Genomic DNA, 27,598 nt, shown 5'->3' with positions numbered 1-27,598 from the left:
TTTTTTCATATTTACTTTGACTTTTATTTGATTACAGACAGTATGAACTTGAGATATTACTTGTTTTGTCTGCTCAACTTCATTTCATTTATTAATAAACATCCATTCCTGCATTTCAGGCCTGCAACACATTCCAAAAAAACATTGAGATGGTGAAGAAGTTACGACTTTGTAATGTTGCCACTTCCTCTCACAACACCAAGCAGGCTACCAAGCAATGAAGTGTTTCAGGTGTTATTTTGTCCCATTCTTCCTGCAAATATGTCTTAAGGTGTGCAACAGCACCGGGTTGTTGTCTCATTTTTTGTTTCAAAATTCTCCACACATTCTGTATTGGGGACAGGTCAGGACTGCAGGCAGTGTCCTTTTCTACTCGTACCTTCTTGATGAACTGGCATCCTGTCAGGGGTGTGTTACTGCATTGTGCCTAGTGCTTCAGGGAAAAACAGACCAAACATGGCCCTGAGCAGGATAAATCAGTGGAAAAAACATACAGCTGAATGAATTAATACATTTCAGTATAGCAAATAATCATTTGATAATTGCTTGTTATTGCATTATTTATTAATAGGAATTTCCACTCCCTAGTTTAATATCACTGCTGTACAGCATAAAAGATCCTGTAGCTAATAGAGCTGAATCTACACACTGAAAGATAATCCCATCACACCCATTATCTCAGGCGTGGGCTCTTAAAAGCTCAGGGTGGTACACAGTTCAAAAAAACACTTTTTCAGTGGACAGAAGTGGTATACTGTTTTTTTCTATTTAATTTATGTATTTTCTCCCATTTTTAGTGGTGTCAATTAGTCTTCCGCTGCTGGGGGATCCCTGATTGCAGTCGAGGTGGGTATATTGTTGCACACGCGTCCTCCGACTCGTGTGCAGCCCTTAGGGGAACCATTTTTCACCCCTGCATTCTGCACAGGCGCCTCTCTATCTGCTAATCAGGGTCCTTACACAGCGTTTGAAGACCCCACCCACATAGTCCGGTCATCCCACCCTAGCAGAAACGTGTCTGCTGCAGGCACTGCCAATTATGCCGACTGTTGGCAATGCCGAGTTTCGAACTGAGGAGTTCAGAATCTCGACACTAGCGGAATATCCCGCTGCGCCACCTGGGCGCCTAGAAGTGGTATACTGTGTTTAAAAGTCTAGGCCTGCTGTTAGCAAATAAAATGTATTTTATTTAAATAATGTTTGATTACAAACATTAACACAGTTGAAGTTGGTTTCTTCACTTTTTTAAAATTTCACTGTGCATACGTCTATTTATAGGACATAACATTTTGTAGTTGCAAAGTTAACCGATTTATCTTGGTCAGGGTCATAATGGGTATGGCTCCACCAGAAAACTGTAGCCTAGTGGTTAAGGTACTGGACTAGTAACCAGAAAGTCACTGGTTCAAGCCCCACCACTGCCAGGTTGCTGCTGTTGGGCCCTTGAGCAAGGCCCTTAACCCTTAATTGCTCAGACTGTATACTGTAACTGTAATGTAAGTCACTTTGGATAAAGGCGTCTGCTAAATGCTGTAAATGTAAATGTAATGTAAACACTCGACGCAAGAAGGAAAACCCTGTACAGGAAACAAATATGCAGGGCTTCGGCCATTGCAGACATCGCTTATCAGGTCTGTGTAGATGCCCAGCTGGCTGATCGCACTGCTGAGATTTAAACATCAATGGGTGGGCTACTGTAATAGGGCACTGTGCCACCTGAGAGACCAATTTGTTTTAAAAAATTAAATAAATAAAAGTTTGGGGCCATTCTGGTGTTTCATACTTGGGTGCTCAGGTGGTTTGTTTGTTTATTAGGATTTTAACGTCATGTTTTACACTTTGGTTACATTCATGACAGGAACGGTAGTTACTCATCACACAAGATTCATCAGTTCACATGGTTATATCCAACACAGTCATGGACAATTTTGGTATCTCCAATTCACCTCACTTGCATGTCTTTGAACTGTGGGAGGAAACCGGACACGGGTAGAACATGCAAACTCCACACAGAAAGGACCCAAACTGCCCCACCTGGGGGGTGCAGTTGTTAAACACAATAGCCTCTATAGGGCATCTACACAGACATGATTGCTGATGTGTCTGGGGGGGGAGTGGCTGAACAAACTAGCCATTGAGAGGTGCACATGTCAGTGAACTCTCAATGCCGGGCAAAAGCCTGGATAAAATAAGGAGGGTTGTGTCAGGAAGGGTATCCAGCGTGAAACAGCGCCAGATCAGGTACTATGTCATATGACCAAAATGATAAGGCTCCTAAATATGAGCACGGCCAAAAAATGTGTACTCATTCTGCCAGCCAGATGATACAATTTCCAATTGTTATCTAGACGTTCAAGAGTAGCATTAATATATTGTATAAAATTTAATCAAGCTGGCGTGAATCAGGCGAGGAACAGGCGAAGAACCCAGCTGCAATCCGAATCCAGCTGCAGACTGGTAAAGTCAAGTCAAGTCAATTTGATTTGTATAGCGCTTTTTACAATAGACATTGTCTCAAAGCAACTTTACAGAATCCAGGACCAACAGACCAAAAACCCCTGGTGAGCAAGCTGAGGGCAACCGTGGCAAGGAAAAACTCCCTTAAACATACAGGAAGAAACCTTGAGAGGAACCAGACCAAAGTAAAGCAAATACTGCTAATTGCCCTGTTTTGTGTAGATGAGCAGACAGCAATGACAGGACACTCTTGTGCTCATTTATTTGTCCTTAAATCTTTTAATCCCCCCTCCCTAAGCCAGCTGATGATTTACTTAGCATAGGGTTTGGTTTACAGGGCTGCAGCTGGATGTCAATGCAAAACCCCCAAATTTCTCTTGTATTCAGTCGCTAAATGAAAACAAACAGGACTCATAAATGACTGTTTCTGATGCCTGGACAAGACAAATTCCTCTGGTCATTTGGAAATGTAGGTTCTTACAGAAGTCCTTACAGAAGCCATGTGAGTCAGAACACGTTTCGAAATCCAGTTTGTATTGTTGAAAGCGGCTTGATTCTGGCAGACCCTACTGAGGCCCGAGTCCAGCCTGTCCCCCGGTGCCTTCGCTGTGCTCCATGCCCCACAGCTTGTAGAATTGGGTAAAGTCAACATAGGGTGGCACGCGGCCCGTCTCGTCTGGCTGTGCCGCCTGGCTTGCCGTCTGTCGGAACAGGCTGCCGTCACCCGAACTTGAGCTGGAGCTCTGCGTGTGCGTGTTGGTGGACTGCAGCGTGGCTGTTGGACTCTGCCTGCACACAAGTATTTATTAATTTATTAGGATTTTAACATCACGTTTTACACTTTGGTTACATTCGTGACAGAAACGGTAGTCACTCGTTACACAAGATTAATCAGTTTACAAGTTTAACATCAAACACAGTCATGGCCAATTTTGTATCTCCAATTCACCTCACTTGCATGTCTTTGGACTGTGGGAGGAAACCGGAGACTTTAAGTCCGAGTCAATTCACGAGTCAATATAATATACACAAAAAATACATTGGAAATGTAGCATAGAAATAAACAAATAATATGTAAGTTCGTAACAGGAAGGTACCAGATAAAAGCTTAAACTGATACGTTTTGTTTTCATTGCAAAACAAAAGCGCGCGATAAATCACGGCACAGCGGCCAAAATCCAAAACACAGGAAAAAAAAATCATAACCACTGCTTACCTTAGCTTATGTTCTTCCAGATGCTATTAAATTTATAATCGTGTGTTGTCTTATTAGGAATATAATCTGTTATTTTGTAAATGTGTGCTTAGAATTAAAAACCTCTAAACCCAGTTGTGAAGTAAAACACGAACTCGTTAGAAAGCCAATCAAGCGTTTCAATGACATCATCTGTGTGACGCAAACGGAATCAATGCAAATAACAGCATTTCTTACTAAAAATTAAAATCAAAAGGTCAAATTGATTCAGAAAGAGTGTAGGGAGTAGGGAGCGACGGCTTCATCACTACGCCGAAAGCTGGCTGTAACATTTACCCATTGCATGCGTTGCGGATATAAATATATATATATATATATATATATATACAGTGTATCACAAAAGTGAGTACACCCCTCACATTTCTGCAGATATTTAAGTATATCTTTTCATGGGACAACACTGACAAAATGACACTTTGACACAATGAAAAGTAGTCTGTGTGCAGCTTATATAACAGTGTATATTTATTCTTCCCTCAAAATAACTCAATATACAGCCATTAATGTCTAAACCACTGGCAACAAAAGTGAGTACACCCCTTAGTGAAAGTTCCTGAAGTGTCAATATTTTGTGTGGCCACCATTATTTCCCAGAACTGCCTTAACTCTCCTGGGCATGGAGTTTACCAGAGCTTCACAGGTTGCCACTGGAATGCTTTTCCACTCCTCCATGACGACATCACGGAGCTGGCGGATATTCGAGACTTTGCGCTCCTCCACCTTCCGCTTGAGGATGCCCCAAAGATGTTCTATTGGGTTTAGGTCTGGAGACATGCTTGGCCAGTCCATCACCTTTACCCTCAGCCTCTTCAATAAAGCAGTGGTCGTCTTAGAGGTGTGTTTGGGGTCATTATCATGCTGGAACAATGCCCTGCGACCCAGTTTCCGGAGGGAGGGGATCATGCTCTGCTTCAGTATTTCACAGTACATATTGGAGTTCATGTGTCCCTCAATGAAATGTAACTCCCCAACACCTGCTGCACTCATGCAGCCCCAGACCATGGCATTCCCACCACCATGCTTGACTGTAGGCATGACACACTTATCTTTGTACTCCTCACCTGATTGCCGCCACACATGCTTGAGACCATCTGAACCAAACAAATTAATCTTGGTCTCATCAGACCGTAGGACATGGTTCCAGTAATCCATGTTCTTTGTTGACATGTCTTCAGCAAACTGTTTGCGGGCTTTCTTGTGTAGAGACTTCAGAAGAGGCTTCCTTCTGGGGTGACAGCCATGCAGACCAATTTGATGTAGTGTGCGGCGTATGGTCTGAGCACTGACAGGCTGACCCCCCACCTTTTCAATCTCTGCAGCAATGCTGACAGCACTCCTGCGCCTATCTTTCAAAGACAGCAGTTGGATGTGACGCTGAGCACGTGCACTCAGCTTCTTTGGACGACCAACGCGAGGTCTGTTCTGAGTGGACCCTGCTCTTTTAAAACGCTGGATGATCTTGGCCACTGTGCTGCAGCTCAGTTTCAGGGTGTTGGCAATCTTCTTGTAGCCTTGGCCATCTTCATGTAGCGCAACAATTCGTCTTTTAAGATCCTCAGAGAGTTCTTTGCCATGAGGTGCCATGTTGGAACTTTCAGTGACCAGTATGAGAGAGTGTGAGAGCTGTACTACTAAATTGAACACACCTGCTCCCTATGCACACCTGAGACCTAGTAACACTAACAAATCACATGACATTTTGGAGGGAAAATGACAAGCAGTGCTCAATTTGGACATTTAGGGGTGTAGTCTCTTAGGGGTGTACTCACTTTTGTTGCCGGTAGTTTAGACATTAATGGCTTTATATTGAGTTATTTTGAGGGAAGAATAAATTTACACTGTTATATAAGCTGCACACAGACTACTTTTCATTGTGTCAAAGTGTCATTTTGTCAGTGTTGTCCCATGAAAAGATATACTTAAATATCTGCAGAAATGTGAGGGGTGTACTCACTTTTGTGATATACTGTATATATATATATATATACACACACACACATACATACATCATACATACATATATGTACAGTGTATCACAAAAGTGAGTACACCCCTCACATTTCTGCAAATATTTCATTATATCTTTTCATGGGACAACACTATAGACATGAAACTTGGATATAACTTAGAGTAGTCAGTGTACAGCTTGTATAGCAGTGTAGATTTACTGTCTTCTGAAAATAACTCAACACACAGCCATTAATGTCTAAATAGCTGGCAACATAAGTGAGTACACCCCACAGTGAACATGTCCAAATTGTGCCCAAATGTGTCGTTGTCCCTCCCTGGTGTCATGTGTCAAGGTCCCAGGTGTAAATGGGGAGCAGGGCTGTTAAATTTGGTGTTTTGGGTACAATTCTCTCATACTGGCCACTGGATATTCAACATGGCACCTCATGGCAAAGAACTCTCTGAGGATGTGAGAAATAGAATTGTTGCTCTCCACAAAGATGGCCTGGGCTATAAGAAGATTGCTAACACCCTGAAACTGAGCTACAGCATGGTGGCCAAGGTCATACAGCGGTTTTCCAGGACAGGTTCCACTCGGAACAGGCTTCACCAGGGTCGACCAAAGAAGTTGAGTCCACGTGTTAGGCGTCATATCCAGAGGTTGGCTTTAAAAAATAGACACATGAGTGCTGCCAGCATTGCTGCAGAGGTTGAAGACGTGGGAGGTCAGCCTGTCTGTGCTCAGACCATACGCCGCACACTGCATCAACTCGGTCTGCATGGTCGTCATCCCAGAAGGAAGCTGACGCACAAGAAAGCCAGCAAACAGTTTGCTGAAGACAAGCAGTCCAAGAACATGGATTACTGGAATGCCCTGTGGTCTGACGAGACCAAGATATACTTGTTTGGCTCAGATGGTGTCCAGCATGTGTGGCGGCGCCCTGGTAAGAAGTACCAAGACAACTGTATCTTGCCTACAGTCAAGCATGGTGGTGGTAGCATCATGGTCTTGGGCTGCATGAGTGTTGCTGGCACTGGGGAGCTGCAGTTCATTGAGGGAAACATGAATTCCAACATGTACTGTGACATTCTGAAACAGAGCATGATCCCCTCCCTTCGAAAACTGGGCCTCATGGCAGTTTTCCAACAGGATAACGACCCCAAACACAACCTCCAAGATGACAACTGCCTTGCTGAGGAAGCTGAAGGTAAAGGTGATGGACTAAACCCAATTGAGCACCTGTGGCGCATCCTCAAGTGGAAGGTGGAGGAGTTCAAGGTGTCTAACATCCACCAGCTCCGTGATGTCATCATGAAGGAGTGGAAGAGGATTCCAGTAGCAACCTGTGCAGCTCTGGTGAATTCCATGCCCAGGAGGGTTAAGGCAGTGCTGGATAATAATGATGGTCACACAAAATATTGACACTTTGGGCACAATTTGGACATGTTCACTGTGGGGTGTACTCACTTATGTTGCCAGCCATTTAGACATTAATGGCTGTGTGTTGAGTTATTTTCAGAAGACAGTAAATCTACACTGCTATACAAGTTGTACACTGACTACTCTAAGTTATATCCAAGTTTCATGTCTATAGTGTTGTCCCATGAAAAGATATAATAAAATATTTGCAGAAATGTGAGGGGTGTACTCACTTTTGTGATACACTGTATATATGTATATATATATATATATATATATATATATATATTTGCGAGTCATGAGTCATTTGAAACGAGTCAGAGTCGAGTCTGAAGTCACTATGTGTCCCTATCTTTGGCTCCTGATAGCTTGTCTATGTACAGTTTATTCTTACTTTATAAACTCAGCAAACTCTAAAGATGCTCGTTTACACTAGCCATTGGTTAGACAAATTGTCTAAGATGTCGAAGTCTAATACAGCTGTCAGGGGCACGGACAAGAATTTGTGTCTTTGTAAACCTTGAACATTCAGCTACGATCTCATTTAATTATTAGGGTAGGTTGTGCTGTGTATTGTAGCTTCCATTTAGTCTATTATTTAATTCATGAGTGTTATTTAATGACTGTCATGAAATGTGGCACTTTATTTGGAATTTTTAAAAACGAGGTCCGTAAAATTGAGCACATTTCCCACCGAATTTAGTAGGGCCTTCCCTATAAAGAATCCAGCACAAATCCCGTCGCTGCTAGGAGGTTCTTGTTTGTTTGGGTGTATGTGAGTAAACATCTTCCCCTGTGTCTCTGTCTGACCTATTGTTTCCCATGTATGCTGTATTATCTTATAATAACCTTTGCTTTTGGAACTGCCAACAAATCTCTCTTTATTTTAAAAGGGTTAAGTAGCCCTGGAGCACAAGTCTAGACATGTAAACACGTCTGAATACAATCGAGTATTACCAACAACTCTAACCATTACTTTTTATCCTCGTCATTTCAGTGCAAACTTAGACAATGAACATGTCTTGGCTGATCAAGTATCTAAATAATAGTTGGTGCCAAACCATTCATGTAACCTGTGTACAAATAACATCATTCAGAGGGGAAACGTTTAACTGCACATTTAACTGCAAAAATAAAGCAAACAATTGGAATGTAATCAGTTTCTGTGCTGTTGCTGATTCAGTATTTTGTGTAGATTTTTTCTCCCGAGGAAACCACTGGTGCAGAATCAAACAAAGAAAACGAAAAACTCTGCTAAATTATTAACAGCTCTCATAATGAAAAAAACAGCACGAGAGGGTCGAGGCGGACCAATCCATACCCGGGCGTGGGGGTTCCTCCCTCCAGGGTGGATGCAGTGTTGGTCCCGTTGGTGAGTGTGCCCTGAGCTGGCATGACCAAAGAAAGGGTGACACTTGTCTTGCTGGTGCTCTGATTGTTGGAGTAGGGCACAGAGACTGGGTAGATACGGCCGCCTGCATACAGAGAGAGGAGGATGGGTGAGGACATGGAGGAAAGAGACGGGATGCAAAAACAGTAGAGAGGGAAATACATTTAGTGAAGAGAAAACAAAGCTGAGGACATAAGCACTAGAATTATTTGCATGCTCGGTAAAGATTGCCAAAGTTTAGGGAAAATTTGTTTTGGTTAAACAGGTCAGAGAAACCTAACCTTTAATTACTACATATATTTTTCTTGTGATCACTGTGTTTACAATAAAAGGTGACAAAATATATATATATATATATATGGTAGGAAACGATGATGGCGGGGGAGTAGTAATTGGTTGTTTGAGAATGTGAGAGAGAGCTTAAAGTCTGAATTTAGCACCATCTGATTTCCACCTTTTTGGACAGATCATAAAGCTTTAAGGGGTCGAATATTTGCATGTGATGATAATGTGAAAGCAGTGGCACATCAGTGGCTTCATGCTCAACCAAAAATATTCTTTGCTGATGGCATTAAATAGTTGGTACGATGCTGGGAAAAATGCATCAGAGGGTGACTGTAGAAAAGTGATGTCATTTGTTTTTTGAAATTCTTAATAAATAGAGTTTAAAAAAAGTACTGTCTGGGGTGTGTTATTGCATTCCGCCGAGTGATTTTAAGGAAGACAGAACCACTGTGACCCTGATCAGGATATAGTGGTAATAACACCCATAAATGTATTAAGAATTATTAAATTTTTGCCAAGTAACACAATTGAAATTTGTAAAAGATGGTCGCATTTTGGGGTCGCCAATGACTAATATATGTGAATGGATGGCACAAACTTTCAAAAGGCAGAAGAAAACCAAAAACTGTAAGCATCTAAAGGTGAATAGGCACATAAGGTTTTAAACATTCTGATAAAACTTTAACTTAAAAAGACAAGAAAAAAAAGAGTGGAATTACTGCCAAAAACGTTCTGTTTGTTTTGCCTGATCAGAGTTGTGATTTTAAGTGAATGCTTGTGTGCTAACTCATGTGCATCTCTGTGTTTTTGGTGTGGTTCACTGCTCTTCTTCTAGAAGTAAACTGTGTAACTGTTCTGCTTATCATGTTCATCATTAGTTGTACAGCACATTGTGAAATGCTTGTGTGGTGAACCTGTCATGAACTTTCTGCTTGCACAATATGGAAGCAATTGTACTGAGAGGGATGTTTAAGGTATTGGCTATGGCTCTGTAGAATTTTTCCATTTTTTGTTTATTAATTTTATCCCCGAGAACAGGAAACGTCTTCTTCATGAAGGCTACATGTGTAAAAGAAATAAAAGTCCACCATGAACTTGATCTAAAATGCAACATATTCCTTAGCCATGACATCGTTTAGAATAAAGCCAGTCACAAATTGCATGAGAACCTAATGGTGCCTTTATATAAAAATAAACCCTGGTCATAGAAAGTTTATCCTAGGTGAAAACCTTGAATCTGCTGCAAGGCTGACATGCAATAAAGAAGCCCAACTTTTGCTGCATTGTGTCAAACAGGAAAACAACAGGGGAATTAACAATATGGTATAAAACAGACATTGAAACACCCAAGTGTTTTAATCAAATGTGTAAATAAAACTTGTAGTATAGCTTATAAAATCAAAATACAGATTCTTTAAATCTCCTACATGTATTTATTTATTATGATTTTAACTTCATGTTTTACACTTTGGCATTAAACTTAAAAAAAAATCGTGTGTAATGAGTAACTACAGATTCTGTCATGAATGTAACCAAACACAGTCATGGTTAATTTTGTACCTCCAATTCACCTCACTTGCATGTCTTTGAACTGTGCGAGGGAACCGGAGCTTTGCCCTCCCGGAGGAAACCCCCGCAGACACGGGGAGAACATGCAAACTCCTCACAGAAAGAATCCAGGACCTTTCTGTGGTGCCAGGACTGTCGCCTCTTGCTATGAGGTGACAGTGCCACCCACTGAGCCACTGTGCCGCCCTAAATCTCCTACATGAGTGATTTGTGATATCAAAAATCATGAAACAGTTTCTATAAAGTAATTATTGCCTTTTGACATGAACATACACTTACATTAGATCCAGTTTATTCCACATGCTGCATGACCTCCTGTCAAGAATGCTGCCATGATTCAATCATGTGACCACAATAAAAGTAAGTCTCCATATAAGGAAACAATATTCATGCTCACTGGCTAATAAAAAATGAGTTTGCCCTCTGCTGGCCTGGGTTACATAGAAAGCTTTGATCTTTTTTAGGTTTTTAAATATTCGTTACATCCCAGCCGTGTACTTTTGTCCCAATGAGTCTGTACATGTTTTAAATCGATCACTGATTCAAATTTAGAACAGAACTGTGAATATTACACACAAGCAGCAAAGAGATCGGCTGTTGTGCTGAAATCAGATCAGAAATTAGTGCACGTGTGTGTAACAGCACATGATCGCTGAAGTTGTCCGGTGTCATGGACGCCTGACAAAAAAAGGCACTTGCTTTAAAATCATTTGAATCATAAACGTAAAATAATGGACATTTAGGTTGCGTATATACTGGTCAGCTTTGGTTTGATTAAAATGTACCCTGGAGCGATTGCTTTATTAGTGCAGTTTGTTACACTTGGTGTTAACACTTCCTTTCAAACTCTGGTGAGCACCAAATAAGCGGGCCGAGACCACCTGAGCAGGTCAGTCTCAGCCCGTTTTTAAATGAATTTTGGTGCGATTTATTTTAGGTATAAACACAATACGAACCAAAGGCATATAATTCATAGTTCACACTACACGATTTTTGCCCTGATTTTCACTCGTCGACTGGTCACCGCTAGATTTGCCGGCTCGGAGGCAACTCGGCGTTCGCTCAGCCGTCGAAACTCGGCTCTCGATTGATATGTGTGAACTGCTCGACGACTCGATCCGAGCGGCTTGCCAAGCGCTCGCCGACTGAAGAGAGATATCTAGCATATTAAATATCTGGATATCAGTCGGGCGACTGGCAGGGGAGGAGTTGTAAAACGTGGGGCAGGGGCATAATACAGTTTCTATCAGAATACACACACGTGTAAAGTATTTGTGACCTTATCGTTCTCGACAAAACATAATACCCACGCTGCACTGCAAAAAAATCCATGCTGTTCACGTCCACTCAGATTCATTTTATTTGAATCTTACTCTTTGCTTTTACGCTGCACATCAGCGCACAAACAACTTTGATCGCTCGCTTATTGTTGACGTGCATTTTTGAACGTAGTATAGTTAAACCCCTGGTCACTTCTCGCATTTGTTTTCATGACAAAATGTAGTTTGGGTGACCAGACAGACTCATCTGTGATTCCTCCTGATGGTAGATCGTGTAGTGTGGGACCCCCTATCGCCGATCAGTCGTGTAGTGTGAAATACACAACGACTGAAAAGACTCCCAAGTGCAAGAGATCCAGCTGTGTAGTGTGAACTGTACAGTGATCTGAACAACTTGAAAGTTGTGTAGTGTGACCTTAAACGAACCAAACATTATGTGATGTTCTAATGTGCATGTTCTAATGTTTCTATCTTTCAGAAAAAAATCAGTTCTACTTTTTTACTAAGAGCGTTTCAGCAGGATTAAACACTAACAGTTGTCTGCTTGTACTAGAATGAGGAAATGTTTACTGAGCAAGCATTTCTGTAAGTGGCTCTGAATAGGAGCATCTGCTATATGCTGTAAATGTAAATACTGGGGATGGATTGGGCATCTTATATTATGTGCTGTTACTATAGCAACCTCTGCTACTACAATTAGCAACTGGCACACTCTGGTAAGCTGCGCTACAATAAAAGTTTCAGCATTAATAATTGTTGTAAATGAATAATTTTAAGTGTCTGATTCAGATATAAATGTCCACCATAAAACTCATCTTAATTGCAAGTCACAGTCGTTATGTAGAGAAAAGATTGTGAATCTAATACATTTTAAAATCACTGTTTGTGGGCAGTGATAGCTCAGTGGTTAAGGTACTGGACTAGTAAACAGAAGGTTACCGGTTCAAGCCCCGCCACCACCAAGTTGCCACTGTTGGGTCCCTCAATTGCTCATCGTGTTCCGCTCATTGTGTAAGTCGCTTTGGATAAAAGCGTCTGCTAAATGCTGAAAACGTAAATGTATGTGTTTGGCACTTTGTTTGAAAATGATAACACAAGCCACACACTGTGGGTGAGGAAGTAGGAGGGTGAGGAAGTGAGAGGATGAGTAGCTTTACCCTGCGTTGGCGTGAGAGAACCGTCTGATAGAGTATAATTGATGGTCCGAATAAGCAAGGTCATGTCCTCGTGCCGTAAGCAGTGCGCCGATCTCTGCCTCCCACTAGCGTAGACGTCGTGGTGGAGCCGCTTTACGCGTTCCACAACCGACTGGGCTACAGCCTCCACACTGCCCTGCTGGGCCAGCTCAGCCGCCACCATGGCAACCATCTCCTGAAAAGAGGTCAATATGAGAAATGTAATCAGCAGCACCGTGTGTAGTAATAGCGGATCAAAGTGACCGGTAAACTGTCCGACTCACTATCAACTATGAGACTGTTCAGCAAGGTTCAGTTTTAATCACATCTGAGTGCTAAAGTGCTAAACCAATTAACCAGAAACGTTGCTTCGCAGATGGTTTCACACCTAATAGAAAAACAGTGTCACTGCGCCTACACTAGCTAAAAATAAATAAGGAAAAAATCCTATAACATTGCTGCTGTATTTACACACCTAAGTTTTTAGAAAAGTTAGGACTGGATGTGAAATGCAAACAAAGTAAATTTACAAATCACTGCTTCTTGTTTTTATGCTGTATTCAAGTGTTGGCACTGCAATGAAGGTGCAATGCAGAGACTGTATACAGTGAAAGCCATGTGTCAGCAATGTCTTGGAATGCCGCTGACTTTTCTAAGCTTGACGCACAGGTCATTTACTATAGCCAGTTTGATTTGTGAGTTAGCAGAGTCAGTCATTCATAAACGGTAAGACAGCATTCACATGAGAAGCGGCAAAACCGATTTTGCGCCGGCCGTGCCGTTATTTCCTATGGAGTGTGACAGAGCTGCGCTTCCCTAAGTGGCACGCACCGCGCACCTTTGCCATGTTGTGTTTGCTAATTTTGTGCTTGCTGTGCAGGCTAAAGTTCATATGATTAAACTTTGACCCAGTTTGCCACTGACCTTTTCAAAGTGCCTCCAATGAGACAAACTGTTTGATATGAAATGGCAGTATGAACAACGCTTAATGTGAACTAAGCTTAACATAAGGAAGATGGTATAAGATGGCTTGTACTAAAACATCGACCAAAACATTTCATTTGTAGAAAAAGAAAATAAGACTGGTAATAACTGAGAGACATTTAGTGTTCCTATGTCATTCTATCAGTACATTAAGCCACGTTAAGCTTTTTCACTATAAGCATTTTAGACTCTCTGGAAAAATCTGATTCTCAGCGTTTCTCAGCACCCAAAGCTATAACACAAGTTTAAAAGTGAAACAGTGAGGAAAATACAGCTAAACATAGCTTACAGTCTGGGTGGTCTTTTTAATCAATGGCATTGAGAACTCAACATCCTTTTTTTTTTTTTTTTTTTTTTTTTTAAAACAAGCTGAAACATGGACTCATCTGACCTCAGCACATGTTTTTACCGTCGTTCTGTCTATTCATCTGAGATAAGCTCAGCCCAGAATATATTTAGCACAGTAGCATGATGGCTTCTTATCTAGAAGTCTAGAAGAGACTAGAAGAGACTGAGAGCTTGTATGTCATGCACATTCAACAGTGGTTTCCAGTCTTGCCAGTTACCAATTTAGCTGCTTAATGTGGAACGTTTTAAAAGGTTAACTTTATTACTTTATTAAATTATAATAATAATAAAAACCTTTAATTACTATTTTAAAACATCCCATACTTTGACTTTTATCCGTTTAGAACTAAAATATTACTTTGTAAAAATCCCCTGTGGAATAGTTTGTTTCTTTGTAGGTACATTACTACAGGTGCTATGTGCGTGTAGCCAAATAATTATAATTACAGGACAAACATTCCAGACGCCTTCCATAAACATGACTGTACAAATACAGAATGAATGCATGTCCAAAACACTGAGCCATCTAAACACCTTGTTGCATATTGTACTGTGTTAATACATAAATCACTTAACTATTACACGGTAATGTATAATGTAGCAGAAGGCAACCTGTATTCAAGAAATTGATCTCAAGCCAGTACCTTAGATGGTTAACTGCTAGTACTACTTTTGACAGACTGAATATTAATAGTTTCACTATGATATTAAAACTTGATATAGACCAGACCTCTTTATTTCTGTTAGTTGTTATGGTTATACATGGCTATTGTACATAAAAAGAATACATTAACATTTCTCCTCTTCATGCCAAAATCTTTAAATTAAATTATTAAATTGGTATCATTAATCTGTAACAACGGTGTTTAAGCAAGAAAACTCACCTGATTGACCTGCTCAGGACCGTGGGCAGCCTCAAGGGCTTTAATTAGGCCTTCAGACATCAGCAACAGAAAGCCAGTCACGCCGTCCAATGACTGACCACCATGAATCTCAGGCTCTGCGATGATTGGCTTACTCTTGGCCGGACTACCAGTCAACACATGAAACAAAATGCAAAGATTACAACATAACCTTTTAATAGGGCTAGACAATATTTTCGGGAAGGAGTGGGTCATGCAGTATATTAGGTTATAATAGGTACACAGGCACAACAGAGGAGTTCAGAATCTCGCCGCTGGTGTGCTAGCGGAATATCCCACTGTGCCACCTGGGTGCCCAAACCAGAACTTTAATGTTAGTCCCTCAAAGCATAAAATGCAAATACTAAGCATGAATAAAATAGAGGAAAATGACTAAGAAATTGAACAAAATTCTGGGCTTAACAATGGTACCTCAGGTCTCTGTAACTGACTTGTAATTCTCCATTATGCTGCTGATTTTAAATCTATTTAAACAATTTAAATGATTCATGTTTGGGATTGTTTAATTCTTTTTTTTTATTTTATTCTATGTATGCATTTTTCCCCCTTATCTCCAAATCTAGTTGTATTGAATTAGCCAGTTGTATTTCCCCCAACTGAAAAGGACTGTACCTATCACAGACCCCCTCTGTCATGTGTGAAGTAGCCAACCCACAAGGTGGGTTCATTCCCTACTGCTGTGCAGGGGCCATCAACCAGCTGCAGTGAGGAATCCCTTCTGCCGTCCCACCATCAGACATAGCAAATCATGTCTGTGTATGCACCCAGCTGACTAAAACCAGAGCTTAGACCGAACTCGAGAGTTCCACAGTGGTGGGCTAGTGCATTTTACTGCTGTGCCACCCGAGCAGTCTGGTTGATGGTTTTACAACCATTTAAAATGTATTTCTGTAAAAAATCTATTGTGCCAGCTCATGCACCTGTGTTTTATTCCTTTGTGTTTGATTGCAGTTTTGTGATGTGATAATTGCATGTAATTGTCTCATTGTTTTTAAAGGCATTATTTATGCAAAACAATGAATACAAATGTGAGAAGTTTGGAAGAGAGCTTAGAATGAAAAGCCTTTGATATGAAGCTTTGGCTCAACAGGTTTTTAAAAGGGATGAAAGTAACAGCTGGAATTAAGCCTCTGAAGACTAGAGGGGTGTTAGTGCAGTTTAGTTCAGTCCATCCAAGTGGTTGCAAGGAATCGAGTCAATGATCGATCATGAAAACACTCAATAATAAGAAAGCAATTAGCAGACACTTTTTTTGTTCAAGGGCCAAACAAAAAAAATACTATCAGCAGTGTTTGGGTTTATATTATGTTTATATTAGAACCCACCTAAAAACTTCAATGTCTGCATAGCTGAATTTAACCTTGTAGTCTCCGATCCTTCTTAGACTGCTCTGACCTGCAATCAGCCCCATCTGTCTCAGGTGATTCTGGTCCAGACCTGAAAGGAACGTATATAGAATATCAAGCTATGATAAAGCTTGGGAAATACTGGCCTACATACTTTGTGTGTGTGGGTACTCACCCAGCTGGGCCAGTCTGGCCAGCTCATCCTCATTGTCGGTTGTGTGTGCACGTCCGATCTGAATCACTTGATTTTGTCGATCACTGGTACACTTACACAGAAGAGCTCGATTGGTGCCTGAGCAATATGATGAAACACAAAGAGAAACAAATATATTTTCATTATATTTATTAATATTCGAATAATATTTATTAATATGTGAAGGTGCTTGGGTGGTGCAGTGGTACATATGCTAGCTTACTGGTGTCGCCCAGTCGGGCGTCTACAAACAAACAACTATGTCTGGGGAAAAAGGGGATGGCCAATGCCCTGAGATGGATTGGCATCCTGAACAGGGTGTGTTACTGCATTGTGCCCAGTGATTCTAGAGAAACCTCAACCACTGTGACTCAAGAGGATAAAGCCAATTAAAAAAAAAAAAGCTATAAGAAGGATGATGAGACACAATCTTGGATCCTTCAACTTTATTTAACCTACGACACCCAAAACGCAGGTCTTAAAACTCAAGTATTGTGTTTAGTTACTTGTAAATGCTTAAAATTAGTTGCATAAATATATTTAATATATTTACTTCCATGCTGGTTGAAACAATAGTTTCATTTTGCCAAAAAGTCACCATTACCATCACTAGTTTTCTCTTACACCCCCATATTAAACACTTCAGTGAGCTTCTTTGTCTTCCAGAAGGATTTCAACTGGACTTCATTAGCATATCTGTCTCAAAAATGAATGACCAAACATACACAACCTGTGGCAATTTGCCACTTTCATTATAGGTTGACCTTTTCAGAGAGTCAAATCCACACAAAAACATTAAAATTAGGGGATTTTATGTAAGCACAGCAGAAAAGCTAAAGGTCATTGTCTATTGTTGCTTTCGTGACTGGAGGAAAGTAAATGGAAATTTGAGGAATATCAGGCACCAGCACTAATGGTGGAGAATTAGATCAGGAGCTAAACTGATATTGATGAGAACACTTTCTGTCCTTGCTGATCCACAATACAGAACAAAAGTGTTACCAAAAACAGAATGCTTGTTTTTATGCTTCATAGGAACTGAAATCCTATACCATTCTCTTGTAAAAATACAGAGCACACTCCAATACAATAAAAAATAAATAAAAGTGTGTTATAAACGTGATTTAACACAGCTTTAATGGCCACACCACCTTTATTGGGACTAACCGGCACAGAGGCCACACCGCCTTGATTAAGACAGGCACAGAAGACAAATTGAATTTTACTGTTTGTATTTATTTGTTAATTTTTTATATTTTTGCTTTAGGCATTTCCCCCCCAACTTTTTAGCGTGTCCAATTAACCAATTGCACTATGCTTTCTCTCCACTGATGCCGATACCCGCCCCGATTGAGGAGAACGAGACTGACACACGCCCTCTTCGACACATGTGCAGTAGCCGACCGCATCTTTTCACCTGCACGAGGCGATATGCAGATCAGCTTTGTGTACGGAGAGCCACACCCTAATCAACGCATTACTCCTCAACTCTGTGCAGGCGCCATCAATCAGCCAGCAGAGGTCGTAATTGCATTAGTTATGGGGTCCCTATCCGGCTCCCCACCCTGTATGAACAACAGCCAATCGTTGTTCATGTAGGCACCCAGCCCAGCCAGTTCAAAATGTCACCTTTGGTGCACTAGCGTGTTTTACCGCTGCGCCAACTGAGCGCCCCTGTTTGTATTTATTATTATTATTTCTTACTATTTATTTTGACTGATAAACAGACCACACCTTCTTCACTGGGACTACTAGGGACCAGAACCATTGTACTAATAGGACCAAAACCTTCAATGGGCTAAAAGCAACAAAGACCATGCCTTCTTTACTGGGACCAACAGGCACATAAATCATGCCTTGTTTTCCTAGACTGACAGGCCTGGATGCCAAATTCCCTTGTTCCTTGACTGACAGGTACAAACTTATCTGCAAGGAAATATATTTTATGATTGTCTATGACTTGCCCAATGTACACAATTTAAAACCAGTGCAGCCATTTAATAAATATTTAGACTGGTGCACTGATATGAATGTGTCAGTCTTGACATCTATAATAAATATTAGAAATCTCTGTATATGTATTCCATTAGTGTAAACCTGAATATGTAATCTGATGCCCCAGACGGTGGACACAGTGGAAGCTGTATAAAAAAAAAAAGCACATTTGGTATTTAAGCACATTTGACGTGTAATGAAAAGCAGACTATGGTGTAAAGCACAGAGTGTAGCTTTAATTTATAAGCAAGTAAATGTCTAACAAGTGAATCATTGAGCAATCTTAGATCTTTGTGGATATGATTTACTTGTTCTGTTTAAACAAGTATACTTGCCATTTTTACTTTAAGGTACAAGCTTAAAAATTCCAGCCTTTCTATATTCATGCTATATAATCTAAATCAATGAATCATGAAAAAAGGGAACATAGTGTGGATTAGAATTGCAGTGTTAGTTCAGAAGATACTGGAATGCTTAAATGGGTTTGGATTTAAAACCTGGGGCTAAATTCTTCAAACTCGATTGATTATTTATTGAATAAGCATGAAGATTTGTTAATATGAAAATCGCTGATGTGTTTATATTTTGATGGGAAGCTATAAGCTTTTCTGTTATAAATTAACCTTTGACTAATGATGGCTGGTTATCGGTTAAAAGAGTGGAATAATTTCGATTCCTGGTGAAGAGCAAAGTTTGGGATACAGTTAGTAATAGTATTGTCCCAAAGTGAATCTAAGTGGTAGGTGTGTGTAAGTACAAAATTGATAAACTGGCTAGTGAGTGAATATCAAAGTGTTTTAATTTACAGTACTGTCAAAGCACTTGGTGGACTGTTGTAGAAAAATGGTCTATAATTAAAAACTTGCTTATTCAATGTGTTTGTATGTGCGTGTGTGTGTGTACCTACCCACATTAGCAATGTACAGCTTGTTGTTAAGAATGAGGGCCACTACAGCTGTGGCTCCTCCTGACACCTCCTGCTCCAGAGTCTTGAGCCTCTCTGCAAGCTTCTGAGTCTGAGGAGAACTCTGGTGAAGCATCGCCCCCTGCAGACGGGAGCAAAGAACAGCAACAGAATTCATTTTTATATATTAAAAGACTTAGCAGGTATATAACTAAACATTGTTCATTTTAATACAGTGTTTAGTTTCAAAGTAGGTCAAATTATTCATGCTTGGGTGGTGCAGCAGTAAAGTATGATAGCCTACTACTGTTGAGAGCCGGGAACGTGGGGTTCAAATCTCAACTGTGCTATCGGCCAGTCAGTCGTCTGCATGGACATGAGCGGCTAGCGTCTTAGACAAGAGAATGGCCGGACCAGCCAAGTTCTCAGTGCCGGTCCAAAGCCCGGAGATCGGTTGTGATCTGTTGGGGTGACCCCTAAATACTGGAGCTAAAATTAGGGCAAAAATTCCAAACCTAATATGTGTTCTCTCTGTAAAACTATAAACCAAAAAAAAAATTAAAACCTTGACAGTATATGATATATTACATGCAAATAAAAAAACTAAAAGCAGTCATCTGTAAATGCATATTGACCAGCATTACATTTAAAGCAGTGTGGGGCACTAAGCTGGCGCAGAGGTCAAACTGTTGGCAAGTGACATGCATTAAACCCTTTATTGCTTGAAAATGAATAAGTCTTGGCTGGCTGCACCTTTTCTAGACAAGCTTGATGACAAAGGGTCCCTGTATTAAATTCACTTGTAAATGATTAGATTATTAAGATGAATTCGTCAAAGAAGATGTACAAAACAGTGCATTCCATGTTGCTTTGCGTATCAAATCATGTCTCAACTCTCCCAGCACTGAGATTTGTAATTAAAACTAATCCATGAGTCTATATAGGATAATAGGATAATCCAGGGGCAGATGAAATGCATTTATTTGTAATATTTATTTGCTGTGTATACATATACACACATATAATACAATAAAATTCTTTATTTGCATATCCAAGCTTCTTTGGAATTCAGCCATTGTATGGCACCCCTGGAGCTGAGAGGGTTAAGGGCTATGCTCAAGGGTCCAATAGTGGCTGCATGGCAGAGCCGAGATTCAAACCCACAGACCTGTAGTTGGTAACCCACAGCTCTGCCCACTTGGAAACCACTGTCCCATATAGAGAATATAAAAGCTAAATGTTTTTCCAGATGTTTTCTTTACTTAATTAAGCCAATTATTCTATTCAATTTTCATTTTGTGTCAAAACCTTATTTGCTCTTTAATACCGAGCATGCTGAATGAAGAGTTCTTTTCTGATTATTTATTCAGTTTGTGTGGGAGAAGTTGTCCCTGAAACCATTTTCTTTGCAGTGTGAGTGTGTGAGCCTGCGAGCCTACATGCGTGTGTGTGTGGGTATGTTCTTGCCTCTGGGAGTTGGGCTTGCAGATTGGCCTTTTCCGCCAGTGCGTCATCTATGGATTCAAAGTAACTTTTCTCCACGACTTCAAAAGCCTTCAACAAAGAGAGAAGCACCGATGAAGGACACTTTGATTTTTCATACATCCGCCTAACACTTATGACTAATAGAACTCCTCGACTTAATCACTTTCTTCACACTACAGCTGTGGGTCTAAAGGCTTGTACAGTGGGAACTACGCATGATAATTGCATCGATTTTTTACCGTGACGCACACATTACTCATAATTAAGGCCCTACCTAATTCATGGCCATGAAAATCACGTCACAGACAAAATGTGTGTTTTTGTCCATGAATTTTCATTGTCGTAGCTTTCAAATGCCTCTCAATTCCTGGTTAATTTGCAATATGAGGAACTCTTAGCAATTATACGGCAATTAAGTTAGTGTAACAGACTTTTCTGTGGTGTAGTCTGCTGACAATGTTTGATGTATGTGTTTACATACTGAATGCATTTTGTCCCTTTGTAAATTCCATAATTAAAGGAAAAGTGTGCTTTTCTACACACATGATCATCTCTCTGTAATCTGTGCTGCGCCTCAAAAGCACAAGCCAGTAAAGTGTTCTAGGTGAACCCTTTTGTGTACAGAACTGCACAGCTGCAGGCCAGACAGTGCTATATCATGTCCACTGTCAAAAGCATTTACAATGGGCATGCATGCATAAGAACCGGACTTCAGTTCAAATGGAGAAGGTTGACTGGTCCAAAATATATTCCAGGCATGTGTGCATTGTTTACCCACGGAGGACATGGAACCAGAATGCACTGTAAGACAATTCACCTTGCAACACACAGAATTTGAAGGACCAGCTGGTAAAGTCCTGGTACCAGATACAATGAGATGATCTAGTCATATCCAATCACCAGACTGCATTTCGCTTTCTCTTTACAGCTGCTGACCTCCACTCTGGCAAGGAGAGTCGTGACTACCATGCCCCCTCCAACATGTGTGCAGTAGCCAACTGCATCTTTTCACCTGCACAAGGCGAGATCACACACAGATCTCCATTATCCCCTATCTCTGTGCAGGCACCATCGATCAGCCAGCAGAGGTCATAATTGCACTGGTTATGAGGAGTTCCCTCCGTCATCCAACCTGATGACTAATTATTGTCGTATTATGTAGGCACCCAGCCTGCCGGCAGCAGAGCTAAAATTCGAACTTGCAAGCTTAAGAGAAAAATGTTCTTTCAAAATTCACTGAGCCTTTGGTGGATCATCAGCTATTAGGTCAGCTATTAAAAGTCATTCCTTGACAAAGTATTTTAGCAAGAGGTATTTTAGTAGCTGTGTGAAAGCACAAGTGCATAAATATAGACTTAAGTGTTATATGCAGCTACCTGTGTAAGGATGCGGCGGACATCGGCATCAGAATGGTTGGAGTTTAGCTGGCCCAGTAAAAGTTCTGCTGTCAGATACTGGGACACAAAATTAGCTACTCTGCTGCCATCATAACCATTAAACACACCATACAAATAACAGCAATCCGTACTGCAAAGGGAACAGACGTAAGGGTTTATTATAATAAATGAATTAGAGCATGTTTATTTCCTAACATTAAACTATCAGTCATCATTTGAATTAGATGTTAAAACAATGCAAACTATTGAATGTGTCTGTTTCATATGCTGCTTTAGCAGTGATAACACTCACCTGAAGCGGAAGTGGCCGTCCTCATTAGGGTGCATCTGAGCACCCTTACCATCTGGACCATAGACACAGTTTGGGGTTGTGAACACCCCGCACAACTGGCACAACGGCAGGTCATCAGTCCAGCTCTGGTGCTAAAGGAATAAATGAAAAAATAAAACAGAATTACTTTTAATGCAAAGGAAGGCTTGCATATTTTAGAAGGTCACTAAATTGAGGGGCTGTCATTGGCTAAATAACAGAAACATAGAGTGAATTTATCTAGTCGCAGATGAAGCCTAGCGATTAAGGTACTGGACTAGTAAACAAAAGGTTGCTGGTTCAAGCCCCGCCACTGTTGGGCCCTTGAGCAAGGCCCTCAATTGCTTAGACAATATACTGCCACATGCTCAAATGACTTGGAGCAGGTGAATTTATCTAGTCGCAGCTGTAGCCTGGCGGTTAAGGTACTGGACTAGTAATCAAAAGGTTGCTGGTTCAAGCCCCGCCACTGTTGGGCCCTTGAGCAAGGCCCTCAATTGCTTAGACAATATACTGCCACATGCTCAAATGACTTGGAGCAGGTGAATTTATCTAGTTGCAACTGTAGCCTGGCGGTTAAGGTACTGGACTAGTAATCAAAAGGTTGCTGGTTCAAGCCCCATCACTGCCAGGTTGCCACTGTTGGGCCCTTGAGCAAGGCCCTCAATTGCTTAGACAATATACTGCCACATGCTCAAATGACTTGGAGCAGGTGAATTTATCTAGTCGCAGATGAAGCCTAGCGATTAAGGTACTGGACTAGTAATCAAAAGGTTGCTGGTTCAAGCCCTGCCACTGTTGGGCCCTTGAGCAAGGCCCTCAATTGCTTAGACAATATACTGCCACATGCTCAAATGACTTGGAGCAGGTGAATTTATCTAGTTGCAACTGTAGCCTGGCGGTTAAGGTACTGGACTAGTAATCAAAAGGTTGCTGGTTCAAGCCCCACCACTGCCAGGTTGCCACTGTTGGGCCCTTGAGCAAGGCCCTCAATTGCTTAGACAATATACTGCCACATGCTCAAATGACTTGGAGCAGGTGAATTTATCTAGTTGCAACTGTAGCCTGGCGGTTAAGGTACTGGACTAGTAATCAAAAGGTTGCTGGTTCAAGCCCCATCACTGCCAGGTTGCCACTGTTGGGCCCTTGAGCAAGGCCCTCAATTGCTTAGACAATATACTGCCACATGCTCAAATGACTTGGAGCAGGTGAATTTATCTAGTCGCAGCTGTAGCCTGGCGGTTAAGGTACTGGACTAGTAATCAAAAGGTTGCTGGTTCAAGCCCCATCACTGTTGGGCCCTTGAGCAAGGCCCTCAATTGCTTAGACAATATACTGCCACATGCTCAAATGACTTGGAGCAGGTGAATTTATCTAGTCGCAACTGTAGCCTGGCGGTTAAGGTACTGGACTAGTAATCGAAGGGTTGCTGGTTCAAGCCCCATCACTGCCAGGTTGCCACTGTTGGGCCCTTGAGCAAGGCCCTCAATTGCTTAGACAATATACTGCCACATGCTCAAATGACTTGGAGCAGGTGAATTTATCTAGTCGCAGCTGTAGCCTGGCGGTTAAGGTACTAGACTAGTAATCAAAAGGTTGCTGGTTCAAGCCCCGCCACTGTTGGGCCCTTGAGCAAGGCCCTCAATTGCTTAGACAATATACTGCCACATGCTCAAATGACTTGGAGCAGGTGAATTTATCTAGTCGCAACTGTAGCCTGGCGGTTAAGGTACTGGACTAGTAATCAAAAGGTTGCTGGTTCAAGCCCCACCACTGCCAGGTTGCCACTGTTGGGCCCTTGAGCAAGGCCCTCAATTGCTTAGACAATATACTGCCACATGCTCAAATGACTTGGAGCAGGTGAATTTATCTAGTTGCAACTGTAGCCTGGCGGTTAAGGTACTGGACTAGTAATCAAAAGGTTGCTGGTTCAAGCCCCACCACTGCCAGGTTGCCACTGTTGGGCCCTTGAGCAAGGCCCTCAATTGCTTAGACAATATACTGCCACATGCTCAAATGACTTGGAGCAGGTGAATTTATCTAGTCGCAGATGAAGCCTAGCGATTAAGGTACTGGACTAGTAATCAAAAGGTTGCTGGTTCAAGCCCCGCCACTGTTGGGCCCTTGAGCAAGGCCCTCAATTGCTTAGACAATATACTGCCACATGCTCAAATGACTTGGAGCAGGTGAATTTATCTAGTCGCAACTGTAGCCTGGCGGTTAAGGTACTGGACTAGTAATCAAAAGGTTGCTGGTTCAAGCCCCATCACTGCCAGGTTGCCACTGTTGGGCCCTTGAGCAAGGCCCTCAATTGCTTAGACAATATACTGCCACATGCTCAAATGACTTGGAGCAGGTGAATTTATCTAGTCGCAGCTGTAGCCTGGCGGTTAAGGTACTGGACTAGTAATCAAAAGGTTGCTGGTTCAAGCCCCATCACTGTTGGGCCCTTGAGCAAGGCCCTCAATTGCTTAGACAATATACTGCCACATGCTCAAATGACTTGGAGCAGGTGAATTTATCTAGTCGCAACTGTAGCCTGGCGGTTAAGGTACTGGACTAGTAATCAAAAGGTTGCTGGTTCAAGCCCCATCACTGCCAGGTTGCCACTGTTGGGCCCTTGAGCAAGGCCCTCAATTGCTTAGACAATATACTGCCACATGCTCAAATGACTTGGAGCAGGTGAATTTATCTAGTCGCAGCTGTAGCCTGGCGGTTAAGGTACTGGACTAGTAATCAAAAGGTTGCTGGTTCAAGCCCCATCACTGTTGGGCCCTTGAGCAAGGCCCTCAATTGCTTAGACAATATACTGCCACATGCTCAAATGACTTGGAGCAGGTGAATTTATCTAGTCGCAGCTGTAGCCTGGCGGTTAAGGTACTGGACTAGTAATCAAAAGGTTGCTGGTTCAAGCCCCGCCACTGTTGGGCCCTTGAGCAAGGCCCTCAATTGCTTAGACAATATACTGCCACATGCTCAAATGACTTGGAGCAGGTGAATTTATCTAGTTGCAACTGTAGCCTGGCGGTTAAGGTACTGGACTAGTAATCAAAAGGTTGCTGGTTCAAGCCCCACCACTGCCAGGTTGCCACTGTTGGGCCCTTGAGCAAGGCCCTCAATTGCTTAGACAATATACTGCCACATGCTCAAATGACTTGGAGCAGGTGAATTTATCTAGTTGCAACTGTAGCCTGGCGGTTAAGGTACTGGACTAGTAATCAAAAGGTTGCTGGTTCAAGCCCCACCACTGCCAGGTTGCCACTGTTGGGCCCTTGAGCAAGGCCCTCAATTGCTTAGACAATATACTGCCACATGCTCAAATGACTTGGAGCAGGTGAATTTATCTAGTTGCAACTGTAGCCTGGCGGTTAAGGTACTGGACTAGTAATCAAAAGGTTGCTGGTTCAAGCCCCACCACTGCCAGGTTGCCACTGTTGGGCCCTTGAGCAAGGCCCTCAATTGCTTAGACAATATACTGCCACATGCTCAAATGACTTGGAGCAGGTGAATTTATCTAGTCGCAGATGAAGCCTAGCGATTAAGGTACTGGACTAGTAATCAAAAGGTTGCTGGTTCAAGCCCCGCCACTGTTGGGCCCTTGAGCAAGGCCCTCAATTGCTTAGACAATATACTGCCACATGCTCAAATGACTTGGAGCAGGTGAATTTATCTAGTCGCAGCTGTAGCCTGGCGGTTAAGGTACTGGACTAGTAATCAAAAGGTTGCTGGTTCAAGCCCCATCACTGCCAGGTTGCCACTGTTGGGCCCTTGAGCAAGGCCCTCAATTGCTTAGACAATATACTGCCACATGCTCAAATGACTTGGAGCAGGTGAATTTATCTAGTCGCAGATGAAGCCTAGCGATTAAGGTACTGGACTAGTAATCAAAAGGTTGCTGGTTCAAGCCCCACCACTGCCAGGCTGCCACTGTTGGGCCCTTCAGCAAGGCCCTTTATCCCTCAATTGCTTAGACAATATACTGCCACAGTACTGTACGTCGCTTTGGATAAAAGTGTCTGCTAAATGCAGAAAATGAAAATGAAATGAAAATCAGAATTGGCATCTTTTGTTCACCTACTATACATATGCCCATACAAAACTACAAAAATATAAAATGAATCTCTTAAAGTTTAAACTTTTGTACTTAAGTTGTATTAAATTCGAAGGTAAAATGCTAAATAGACGCGTTTACACTAGTTGTCTTCTACTTTTGGCCCTTGCTGTACATAGATGATCAATTATTAAACTAGCATATAGGTACCTTTCTGTACAGCTAAAATAATAATCTTGTTATTGTTGCTGTTTGTATATTTAATATATATTCGAAAGGCCGACAATAAACCTAAGTTTGTATATCAGTAAGTCACAGAACAAGTTGCAGAAATAACTGAAATCTTGAGACATACATGTGACTGTAAACTTGTACACACAACTGTGGCTAAACACAATTAATAGCCAAATCTCCTAGTGCACTAGGTAAAGTCAATTAACCATTATTTTATGCACTCTGTAGTGCACGCATGCAGGGAACATAAAAGCAATTTGGGATATAGCTCATGAGCGTTACCTACACTATCTAAAATATTTGCAGTAAGAATGCAGTAAAATTAAACGTAAACTAGTATCGACAACTACAATATTTTATAAGTAATAAAATCAGATATATGTATCGCTTTAATTTTGTAAACACTAGCAAGTAAGCAAGCATTTTCAAATGTACATCTCATTCGGAGGTAAATGCTAACAGAAAAGAAAAACATTGTTTCTCTCATGCTAATAAGGATAAATAAAACATACGCATTTTGTCAGCGCCAAAACAGACAAAATATGACCATGAAATATGTCGCTAAAGCTACACGACAAACAAACAATATGAAAATACTTGTAATTACAACTTACGCTTTGCATCAAAGTCCTGCGCTGCGCCGCCAT

At 41.5% G+C, this 27,598-nt stretch overlaps 1 protein-coding gene across 1 annotated transcript; it reads right to left on the bottom strand.

The window, feature by feature from the left end:
* tab1 (TGF-beta activated kinase 1/MAP3K7 binding protein 1) lies at positions 1 to 27,598 on the bottom strand. Its single transcript, XM_062997789.1, has 11 exons — positions 27,566 to 27,598; positions 22,649 to 22,779; positions 22,336 to 22,486; positions 20,942 to 21,028; positions 19,478 to 19,616; positions 16,558 to 16,674; positions 16,362 to 16,473; positions 14,998 to 15,142; positions 12,764 to 12,977; positions 8,404 to 8,557; positions 1 to 3,246 (listed from the first exon to the last, which is right to left on the bottom strand). Exons 1-11 carry the CDS (start codon positions 27,596 to 27,598, stop codon positions 3,024 to 3,026), a joined length of 1,506 nt encoding a protein of 501 aa, XP_062853859.1. The 3' UTR covers positions 1 to 3,023.

This window comes from Trichomycterus rosablanca, chromosome 6 (assembly GCF_030014385.1).
Source record: "Trichomycterus rosablanca isolate fTriRos1 chromosome 6, fTriRos1.hap1, whole genome shotgun sequence".
Lineage (NCBI taxonomy): Eukaryota > Metazoa > Chordata > Actinopteri > Siluriformes > Trichomycteridae > Trichomycterus > Trichomycterus rosablanca.
This window is presented reverse-complemented; position numbering and strand designations above follow the sequence as displayed.

Excerpts from the sequence above, each read along its gene's own strand:
- tab1 (XM_062997789.1), bottom strand. The coding sequence starts at position 27,598 with ATGGCGGCGCAGCGCAGGACTTTGATGCAAAGC. Across the intron at positions 22,780-27,565 it reads GCAGGACTTTGATGCAAAGC|CACCAGAGCTGGACTGATGA; the intron begins GTAAGTTGTAAT and ends TTATTCCTTTAG. Across the intron at positions 16,474-16,557 it reads GGCCAGACTGGCCCAGCTGG|GTCTGGACCAGAATCACCTG; the intron begins GTGAGTACCCAC and ends CGTTCCTTTCAG.